This window comes from Nestor notabilis, unplaced genomic scaffold (assembly GCF_000696875.1).
Source record: "Nestor notabilis isolate BGI_N333 unplaced genomic scaffold, ASM69687v1 scaffold171, whole genome shotgun sequence".
In the NCBI taxonomy this organism is placed as follows: Eukaryota; Metazoa; Chordata; class Aves; order Psittaciformes; family Psittacidae; genus Nestor; species Nestor notabilis.
Genome location: NW_009914917.1, coordinates 6,598 through 18,058, shown reverse-complemented (window position 1 = coordinate 18,058; position 11,461 = coordinate 6,598). Strand labels below are relative to the sequence as shown.

Genomic DNA, 11,461 nt, shown 5'->3' with positions numbered 1-11,461 from the left:
GGAAAGAGCTTTTTTACTTATGTGCAGCATAAGAATTTCTTCTGCAGCAGTTACTGCCCGTTGGCTCTTCCGTCTCTGTAACTACCTTAATAAACTATAGTAAGTAGCAATATCAAAGAGAGCACTTACACCAAAGGATAGAGTGTTATGAAAGAGGAGCTTATGTTCTCTGCATTTACAGCTTCACATTAAAGATAAGACAGATGTAATATGATCAATTTTATACCAGTTCAACACAGCTGTTTTAACACTGGCATGTTGCCAGTGCCACCTGCTGTCCTGTATTTGAGATAATTTTGAGCACATGTATCTTAGCATATGTTTGAAATGTTTTTCTGTTATTTGACAGAAAACATTTTTTTTCCTTGAAGTCTTTTTCAGCTATTGAGGTGAAACTATAAATAATATTTACTTACCCCATATACTGCAATATGCCTGCACTAAACCTAGACTGCTGTAGCTCCTCTATGCTGCTTTATTCACACAAAGAAGGGTCAGACTGAGACTTTGTGTAAGGAAGTATGTAACAAAACAGTGCCTTTAGCAGAAGACGTAAAATTTTTTCAAAATCTTATTAATCAAATTGCCATCTAAATATCTGAATTGATGAAAAGTTTCAGTACCTTTGGGTCAGTGTAAGTACTAATTCCCTAATTCTGGATGTGTGACTGACTAAAATGTTAAATTACTTCCCTGTCATCAAACAACTGATTTTTGTCAGGATGAATTCCCTTGTTTCCATGGAATTTCTCTAAACAAAGGGCAGCAAATGCTCTCAAGCAATCAGTATAGCAGATAACTGATAGTAATTTTCCGTATGATTTTTCTTTTTTGACAGGTAATGTGTATGTTTTGGCAGTATTTTTTAGTGTCCACACTTCATTCTTTCTAAATTTAAAACTGAAATTCTGTGATAAATTAATGCACATCCTTCTGTTAGAGGTTTATTTTCATATTAAAGCAAAAGCTATTAAGAAAGAAGCCATGTAAATGTATGTTACCAGATATTTTAGTCTTTTGGGTATTTTTTCTAACTGTTAGATAATTTATCTTGCTGTGCATAGGTTTACTATGGAAAAAATAAAAACACATAAACAGTGGTCAAAGTTCTGTAGCCTGCTATTAGTGTGGGTCAGTGTTTCTGTCAAGAGTATTCCCAGTACTTCATGTGTTGAAGAGACACAAAAGTGAAGTTGTGAAAAAATATTATAATGGTATACAAAGTATCTTTTTGATCAGTAAGCTTAGTTTTATTAGTTGAAAATTGGAATAATAGCTTGTATAATAGTGACAAAGAATTGTCACTGTAGTTTATTTAAAAAAAAAAAAAATATACCAGTGAAGTCTTTAATTTGTTTTGGGTTGGGGTGTATTAGCTTACTGTAATCTACTTAACTCTTGTATAGAGCTTGTACAAACAATACAGGAGTCTCAGGTGGTGTAATTTTTTTATGCTAGTATCAGTGAAGCTATGAAAATTTATTTCAGCTGAAGATTTGTCATATTACCTTCAGAATTCAGCTACATTTTTTGTACTTAATCTTTAGTTTCCTTTAAGAGCTATCTAAAAAGGTCAGCTATCATCTAAAAGTTTTATATTACACTGAACCCTTTCAATCCATTTTTATTGCATGCTATATTAGATGCTTTAGTTACAATAATGGAAAAAATTTAAAAGAGATACAGAACTACATTATACAAAAATAAAAAATAAACAAGTTAGTGTTTATAAACAATGGAGTTGAGATAGTGTAATCTCTCATAGGTTTGTGGTCTTTGCCCTCTGAATTCATCAGTAATCCCCTTCTGAAAGAGATAGGAGTGTTAAGTTGCTACTACAAGTATTAGCCAGCCAGCTGTTGTGAAGTGAAAAGAAGTATCAAGGAAATCCACCCAATTTTCCTTCTGATCTCTCTGCCTCCACCCCAGCTTTTTTCTAGACCTTTATGAAACTCTCTCAAACTTAATTGTGATTACTAAATTATATTTTAAGTTGCTGGGGCAGTCTAGAGTCATAAAGGGACAAAGAGCATAAGTAAGTCTCATATCTCTAGGAAATCAACCTACATATCCAGTTTATTTTATCTTACTAGGTTTCATGCTTTCTATTTCCTCCAAAAAACTTGACTTTAGAGCTGTTGTGAAGGTAGAACTTAAAAATGCTGTTTTATTCTCGGATTGTTCGAGGATAGAAACAACGTGTACTTTTGAAGTACTTTGGTACTTTTGAAGGCAATAGATGGGCTAAACAAACAATTTCAGTACAAGATAAGGAACTTAATTGCTTCTTATTCTGTAGGAGTGCTGTGATACACATACTGTTTGGCAATTTGTTTTGCAAAAGACCCAGGAATTGTATATGTGTATAATCCATTTGTACTTGCATGTGTACACTTTTTTCCACTTAGCAGTGGCTGAATCTGTTCTGCACTGTACCTCTTGAAGCCTTTAAGACCCATAATTCTTATGTTTAGTTGTGCCAGTTTCATGGAAGTTGTTCCAAGAATTGTCTTGTGAAAAGTGAGAATTTAATATAGAAAGACACCTCTCCCCCCCCGCCCCCAACCCCATGACTGTAGAGGAAATTGTTACTTACGTGATGTAATTTTTAATAATGAATGTATGAGGTAAAGGTTTTTGCTGAGTGTGCTGCTTAAGTCTTCAATTTTTACAGTCCTCATCAACTTTCCAAATTTATTTTTGAATCTTAAGGCAATTAATTTGTCTCCCATCTAAACACAGATTGAACAGAGGTGTTCCTTCTGGTTGATAATTACTCTTTTAAGAAGTGGCCTATTGCTTGCTACTGACTGCTCATCTGTTATTCTACTCCTCCATAATAGAAACCTTCAAAGTTTCTGACTTTTTTATTTCATTCTGTGTTAATTTAGGTTGATCAACATTGTCAGTGAAGGTAGAGTTACCTCATTGACTCTACTAGCATTGCTTAGATTGTCCTTGGTAATCTGGGCACAAAAAGCCGTTTAATGTTGATCTCTTCCTAAGGGTTTTTGTCAGCCATGAACATTGTACTTCAGTCTTTGCTAGGAGTTCCTCACTTCTACATTATTCCACCCTGTTGTTATAAAAGTACTTGATTTCTCTTAAAGTAATTCCATGCGAGATATTTTGGTCTCACTTCTACCTCCCCTGTCAGTGATTGTACAAAAAGTAGGTATAAACTGCAAGATCACAAATGCTAGTGTTTAAAAAAAAAAAATCCTGTTTTATTTTAAATGTGGAAAGTATTTTGTTCCCTCTTCACTGGCCACTAGATGTCACAGTTGTACTGTATCTGGTACTGCACAGTTACCAAAAAGCTGCCCTGGTGTAAGAGACAAACTGAACAACAGTAAATGCTTCTTAAAGTCATCAATAATCTGAAACCAGGTCACTCTGCCTTTCTTTTAAGTAACCAATTGTAATTTTCAACTCATTTCACCTCTTAAATCAAGATAAATTTCAAAGGGACAAACACATTTGTATTGAAGGTTTGCTATGCTTCAATTAAATTTGAAGGAAATACTCTTACAATTTTATTTTGGATCCTCAAGCAGCAAGTATTGTGCTGTTACACTCAAAGAATTCAAGTCAACTCTTTTTTAAACCTTTTGATTAAGTAAAAGGTGGAATATTGCTTCTTACATTGTACATTGCATAATTGTTGGCTTACTTTTTGTAATACTGAGTATATGAATGTGGAACCCAATTGGGGACTTGCAAACATGGTATCTGTTGCACCATGAGAAGTCCCTCTCAGGCTGAAGTCTGAAATGACTTTTAATACCTGGGCAGTTTTGTAGAGTTGTATTTCTTTCATTCAGCAAGGAATGAGAGTGATGTCATTGTCCTCAGTGATATTTTAATAACGTATTTTCCCATCTGAAGTCTGGCAAGTAAGTTTTCTAAAGGCTGAAATGCCAGTGACACATATGCTATTTCCATATGTACAGAGAGCAAAACCAAGCCCCTTCTGGAAGAAGCTGTACCCTCTTTGTGCCAGCTTCTTGCCAGCTAGGAAGCAGGTTCACCCCAAATGGTTAACGGGAGCTCTTTTACCAATGTCAGTTCAAGGCATTGCCAGCAGAGGGGGAGATATTAACGCTGTGAGAGACTTCACAGCAGGAGCTGCTAAGAAAGTGGATGTCTTATTGTGGGTGCTCTCTACTTTTATGCTGTGTTAGCTCTCACTTCTTTGCAAGAACTTTGCAGATGCCTTTCCTTACTACAGACCTGCTTTTCCTTTACCTGTAGGATGGTAAAAGCCCAGGAGAAGTCAGGAGTAACTCTAATCTTTTCTGTGTATAAGGTAAAAAAAAATGGTATTTCATGCATGTATATAAGTTGGCCATTATTTAAAATTCAGCCTCTGTAGATGACAGGTGACTAGCAATTTAGGGACAGGGAAACTTGGTGGATAATTATGAATCTTGTTTAAACAGAGTAATTTCTCTTCTTGTGCTGCCTTTTCTGTGCTGTCATTTTCTTATGTGCATACTAACCCTTAAGCATTTCTGGATGATCCAGATAATACGCTAGTGAGTCATGGATGAAGGCTGGGGAAATGTGTGTTTAGTTTTTTTTTTTCCCCCTTTCTCCAGTTTACACACAGAGGAACACAAAACACCTAAGAAGCTAGAACTGAGGAGCCCTACCACAGTGTGTCTCTTGAATGAGGTTACTCCCTCTCCAGTTGAACCAGAACTGACTTAGAACCCTGTCTCCTCAAACCAAATTGAGCAAAAGCTGACATAAATTCTTTGCTGAGAGCTACCAAAGGAATAAAGAACTTTACTGGATTTGTATTGAAAGGAGGAGCTGCATAGTTTAATGGACACTCTTCTCACTTCCCATTGACTGAACAATACCCAAAGATCAGACATAAAAATGTCTTCAAGACATGTAAATATTTTCGAGATAAATGAAAACAAAATAGCAGTAGGCAGTGAAAGAATAACTTACCAGACTCGCTAACATCCTTCTCCCTTGGTTGCTTGTTACTGACTGTTAAAGAAAAGACTGAGCATGCTGCTATTTCAGACACTGTGTAGCTATTGTAAGCAGGGATACTTGCTGGGATGAAAATTTATCAGTGATTTCAATACCTTCTTTTAAGTCTCATAATCTTGAGTTTTGTGCTTGAAACTTTAAGGTCTCTATGGATAGCTTTATTTTAAAATAGCTGAAAAGCTGGAGTAAATTAATATTAATGCAGATTATTAGGGATGTGTAGCTAAATTCTGTGACTGCATAAAATTTTCCACTAATTCTAGGGCTGGCTCTTTCATGGTTGACTTGCTTTTTAAGGTCAGGTCCTTTTGGCAATCAAATCCACGGTAGAAGGGTCAGGACCATAAGTTAAGAGAACCGTTGTTAACAAAATAAGTGTTACTGTTGTCATTATATGCTGTAGTCTTTGTATGGCATATGGAGGCTTCATTTTCAGTGATGTATAATGAACTGAGGAGGGATTTTTACTGTACCTGCCCTGCTTTGAGATTGTCTTAATGACTATTTGTTTTTAAACTCTTTCTCAGGATATGGAAGCAAAATGAGTGAGTGTCAGTAAATGCACTGATGTGTCAGAATTGTGGATTTTATTCATACTTAAAGACTTGCATTGAGGGGGCTTTGTTTCACATTATGTCTTTTTTTTTTCTTGGCAATGTTTTAAAAAGTTATGTGCATGCATAATCATATGCAGCACTTTATTGCTTATTTTTGGCAGTGCACAAGAGCAAAAATTTAATTTGCTATTTTCCAAAAGTGCATTGTGTTTATGTAATGGATTTGCATCAGTTGCAGTCTGTAACACAGTTAAGTGTTTTAATTGGCAGAACACCCACATCAAGACTTGTTTGTTTTTCTGATAAGGAAAATGCCAGCTAAGTTAGTCCATATGTTCTGTTCCAATAAGAAGCGACATATTCACATGTAATGGTCATTTTTTAAAGATAAAATTGAAATGAAAAAAGTTACACAAAACTAATGTGAAAGAGAGGGAAGTTCATGCATAATTATGAATTTTTGTTTATTTTTAAAAATAGAAAATATTTTGCTAAGGAAGGCTGGTTAGCCTGTATTTTATGTGCCTGTGGTTTATGACTGGATCTGTCAATGGCCTGCATATTGTTAAAATGAAAATGTACGTCGGTTACTATTTTTTTCTCAGAAGGGTTTATGTGGTATTTATTGTCTAGTAAATAATTCTCTGCTTTCAGAAAACTTGAAACTCACATACTATATTGTATGTGTGTTTTTCACAATACTTTAAAAATGTGTGGAATGTGGTAGTAAGATGGAAAGAAAAATAGAAGTTACAGAGCTCCATTTAATGAAATACTTCCTCTTCAGCTGCCGGTCTTGAAGGAGCTTGACAGACTTCTAGTGCTCCACAGCTGCAGAATCTATTTCTGCTTCTTCAGGGGAAATTGAAAAACTTCCATGCTTCTTGCCAGTCCAAGAATCCCATCTGCTCTTCTTGCAAAAAGGGGACCCTGACCACTGCCCAGCTGTCAGAGATGGCATTTGAACTCCTCCTGATAATATCGTGGGAACTCCATTTAGGCCATGGTCCTGATATCTCAGTACAGAAAAAATGTTTCAGCTGACTTTGGTTCCTTTTGTTTCTAGGTAATTTTCTTGGAGATTTTCCTTCAGGATTCCCCCTTGCCCCATTCCCAAGGATGAAAAAGTCTTCGTTATTTTTGACTTGTTGTTAATGGCTAACTCTTATAATAGAGAAATATTGATTTCTAAGGACATAACTCATGCAGTATATGCTAATATAGGTCAAAACTAAATTTTTATTAGAATTCATGGGCACTGTCTTAACACTGACTATCCTTATCAGTGAAAATGATCATATTATTGCATAGCCAGTCAGAAATATTATATATACATGATAACAAGTAGTAGCAGTAGTTTGATGTGAGAAATCAGAAACTGGATGAGAAACAGCTGTTGATGTGGCTTTTGAGAACCAGAGGTTGATGTGGCTTCCTTTGCTATGTGACAACTTCTGTTTGGTAATGAAATGATCAAGAAGACTATAGAATTTCAGTAAATCAGAATGATGAATGAAACTACTGCAGCCCATTTCCAGCTGATAGGTATTATCTGCCTTTGTTCCATTGGATGTTACCTTTGGTAAAAAAATAAATAACATTAAAAAATCAAGTGATATTCTGTTAGGTTACTCTACTTTTTTCTTTTTTCTTTTTTTTTTTTTTGATCAAAACCTCTTATGATTGCAAAAAGAGAAAAGCCCGATGGCCACACTTGCCAAGAAACCTGGAATTTACAGACTAAATTTAACATCTATATAAAGTGCACATAATTTTAAAAACCTTCTAAGAACAGTGAGGTTTCCTAATGACTTCATTAAGAACAAAGGACAACCATGCAACTGAAAGCTTACTTCCATAAACATAAATGATTTGATAATATTTTAATTGTAAGCATAAGTTACAGTGGGCCCCTGAGTTCTATGTGCTGATTAGTTGATCAGTCTATTCATGCAAGGTTTGAGTATAGTGCTACAGCTAACTGAAAAGTGTGAGCTTAAATGTAGGGAATTCAATTTTTGGAGAAGAGGTCCAGTATGTAAATCTCAGCCTCAAATACTTGATTTTTGATAGACTATTGGCAGTACACTAACTTAAATTAAAGCTGGCGATAGGTATTATTGTGGTGTGGCTAGATTTCCCACTTCACATATATTGATACATGTCCCTAATTCTAAGGGTCATTACGAATATCTCTGTCATTTAAAAGAAAAAAATAAATTCTTTCTATCATTTCTGGTTTTTTTTTTTTTTTTTGGGAGGGGGAGGAGGCTTGGGTTGGGGGTTATCTCCTAACCTGCAGCACCTTTACTTTTAGAATTTTTCTAGAACAAATTTTATTTAATTTTAATACTGGTTGGAATTTAGTATCATTCTAGATTTATTGCTAGCAGTGTGTTGCAGCGATGACAGCAGCCTGGTGTTTTTTTCTGAGTCGTTTTTGAAACACATGGATGTCCATGAGCTTCTGAAGAATTTTTTATTATATTATTGCCTGTGTATTTAGAATGACTGTACTGTGATCTGGTGCAGAGTGTTAAATGAAGTAACAGCTTGTCTTTTATGCTCTTGAGTCAATCTCCAATTTTTATTGGCAATTATATATTTCATTGTTTATTTTATCAAATAAAATCTGTTTCTTTTATGTTCTGTGCAGAATGTGAAAGATGATGGGCAGCATGTATGGAGGCTGAAACACTTTAACAAGCCTGCCTACTGTAATCTTTGTTTGAACATGCTAATCGGAGTAGGCAAGCAAGGTCTTTGCTGTTCTTGTGAGTATAAGCATTTTAGTGTCCATTTGCATACATGTCTATTCCTAGAAAAGTTGTACCTGCTGCATAACAAAAAACTAGTAGCTTCCCAGTACAAAATCATTGGCAGCACAATGGTGTCTCCTCTCTTGTCTGCTATGCTTGAGCACTCAGGGTTCCATTTTTAACTTGTCTGGATGTTGGGCTTTCAAAGCTAGTATTTGACGGAGTTTTCTGTATGATGATAGCTCTCAGTTCAGTTTCTTGGGTTGTATCTATGTATCTCCTAATAACCTGTGTTTGACCAGTTCATAACCTGTATCTTGAGAAACCAAATCCTGCAGAAAGATACCTTGTTTCTGAATGTTTCAGGAGATAGATGATCCATATCTTTCTTTTGTGGTGTGTTCCAATGATTAATCATCTTTTTTTTAAAGACCTATTTTCTGATTTGAATATGTCTGGTAGACAGTTCCAGTGATTCGTTCATGTTATGCCCTGCTCCATGAGATTAATGAGATCTTTAGTACCCACTGTATTCTTCTCATGATGGTGTCAAGTCACCTTTCATTGTTCTTTTTGATAACTTAATCAGTTTCTTGGTGTAACTTACTTTCTCCACTTTTGGTGTGAAAAATAGCCCATCAAAGCTGATCAGGACCTTTCTGCCTGTACGGTTCTGTTGATTTGAGATTATTTTGAATGAATGAGGGTTTCCAAATCAACTGTTTCTCTCTCCTCTGTGTGCCACAGATCTCTTTAAACCAGATGTAGATCATCCATGTATGCTTTTTCATATCATATAATTTCATTCACAATACTATTGAGTGAGAGACATAGATTTATTAAAATTCAAACAAATAGAAATTGAATAACTTCAGATTGATAAATGCTGGTGACAGTAACTAGAATATATATTAAAAATACTGAATTGACTATTAGATATTGAAATATTACATTATTTAATATTCTTTTACATCAGACTCATGTAAACTTGTGAGGAAATATAATAGCCATATCTGTTTGAAAGAGAAAGTTCTATTGAGTGTATAATGTAGATTTTCTTCTTCAGTAGTTACCAGAAATGTGCAGGCAACTTAACATAAATTGCCCCAAAAAGACCAGCCTTGCAAGAACTGTTATTTTCTCTACTCCATGTGCCTCTTTAAAATCCTTTTGTTATTGTGCTTTGCATTTATTTGGTGAGAACAATGCTCCCAGAGTATCTGAAGAACATCCACATGCTCCTTTCAGTTTCTTCATGTAGCAAGGAGCATGAGTCTAGTTACAAAATTATTACGCTATTTCCTTATCTTGCTAAGCTGCTTCTCCAGTATATTTTCAAAGCACTCCTATAGATTTCATTATTTGCATTTTAGATTGTGTGGGAGGAAAAAAAAAAGGGGGGGGGGACAGGGACTGCAGGGGGCCTCACCATCCCTCCATGGTCCAATCAACAATGTTACTCCCTGCAGTTTGTCTGATTAATGGCTGCACCTCCCACTGGGTTTGTGTAATAGGTGCAAGCAAGGTGTTTAGAAGTACTTTGTGCTTAATTGCTCTCGAGGTCAAAAGCGTGAGACATATACCATGCAGGGAGAAATTCATTCTCGGTTTTTAATAGTTGACTCTATTGAATGCAGGTATAAGCTATAGCATTATTTCCTCGTCTAGGCACAGTTGTATAGTTGAAGTCAGGAGAGCTTTGTATTGTACCCTGACATTTGTATGTTTTCCAAATGCAGTTAGTGTGATCTTTACAGTCCTGACTGACAACAGTAGTTACCAAAAACTGGTGTGGGAGAGTTTAGGAAGAAAAAGCTTCTTAGAAGATTATATTGGGGAAAGTAAGAGTTAAAGTTGGGGTGATTAGATGGAATGCATGAAAACAATTGCTATCTGAAAATGGACTAATCAGCCATTTAAGATTTATAAATCAATAGAAGGAACAACATAAATTCATTGGCTTTTATTTTTGTGCTTGCCAGCTGCTCTCATGCCTATAGTTTCTAAAATATAGATTTCTTTCTACCAGCAAATGACAGCAAACTATTTGGCAGTCATCAATTTGTCTTTAATATTTTTGTCATTTGGGAATTATTGTGAAAAAATTTAGTGAGCTCTGATTTAATTAAGCATTTCCTGTTATGCAATGATAGTGCATTCTTGGATTTCTTACTTGCATAATATTTCCTGTTCTAATTGGCCTTTTGTATTCCTTGGAAAAAGCAGTCTAGTTTGAGTTTTCATTGACTGATTGGATTGATTATATAGAGATGGCATGCTGGTAACGTTATTTGTTTCATAAAAATGTAGCCAGAAACAGCATTGCCTCAACATCTATTAATGTGTTTCTTTTTTCAGTTTGCAAGTACACAGTCCATGAACGCTGTGTCTCAAGAGCTCCCGCATCTTGCATCAAAACATATGTCAAGTCCAAAAAGAATACTGATGTAAGTTTGGGGTAGCATTAACTTTGCCATGTACCTGTTAATTTAGTAACTCTATGTATATCTACACTTTTCTTTTGCAGGTAATGCACCATTTCTGGGTAGAAGGAAATTGTCCAACAAAATGTGATAAGTGTCACAAAACTATAAAATGCTACCAAGGCTTGACTGGACTTCACTGTGTTTGGTGTCAGATCACAGTGAGTATACTATAGTAAAAGCTTTAGCACACGGTAGAAAGACAGAAATCTGCATCTCTTTTTTTACGGCCTCATAATTCAAAAGATCTAGTTCAGTTTTGTCATCAGAAATGAATAGCGCATGTTTAAGAGGATAGTATATGCAGAATATTCATAGGAGTCCTTAATTCTTGCAAGCAAATATGCTTGAAGATGTACTCTGCTTCAAGACAATATACAAATGGAAATAATATATGTCACTCTAAAGAGCAGAATTCCCAATCTACCTTACAGAAAGATTATAAAAGATTTTTCAGTACTAGGGAAAGTCAAGGTCACTGTTGACACTAGGGCAAAACCCTAATTTGTGGTGTATTGACAGGCAGATGAAATTGACGACATCTGGTAGGATACAGTGATTTTTGAGTGTCTGGGAATAATAGCAGAGACATCTTGGTAATGCACTAATCTGTGCACCAAGTCTAATGTATACAACTTTTGTGCACTCCTTA

At 35.4% G+C, this 11,461-nt stretch overlaps 1 protein-coding gene across 1 annotated transcript in view; it reads left to right on the top strand.

The window, feature by feature from the left end:
* The window catches only part of LOC104412992 (diacylglycerol kinase beta-like), a gene marked incomplete at both ends in the record, with an annotated part of 47,806 nt that overhangs the window by 32,470 nt on the left and 3,875 nt on the right, over positions 1-11,461 (top strand). The window contains 3 exons of the mRNA XM_010023873.1: positions 8,224-8,341; positions 10,685-10,773; positions 10,854-10,970. Of these exons, the coding sequence (XP_010022175.1) occupies positions 8,224-8,341; positions 10,685-10,773; positions 10,854-10,970 (324 nt within the window). The remainder of the gene's footprint in view (positions 1-8,223; positions 8,342-10,684; positions 10,774-10,853; positions 10,971-11,461) is intronic.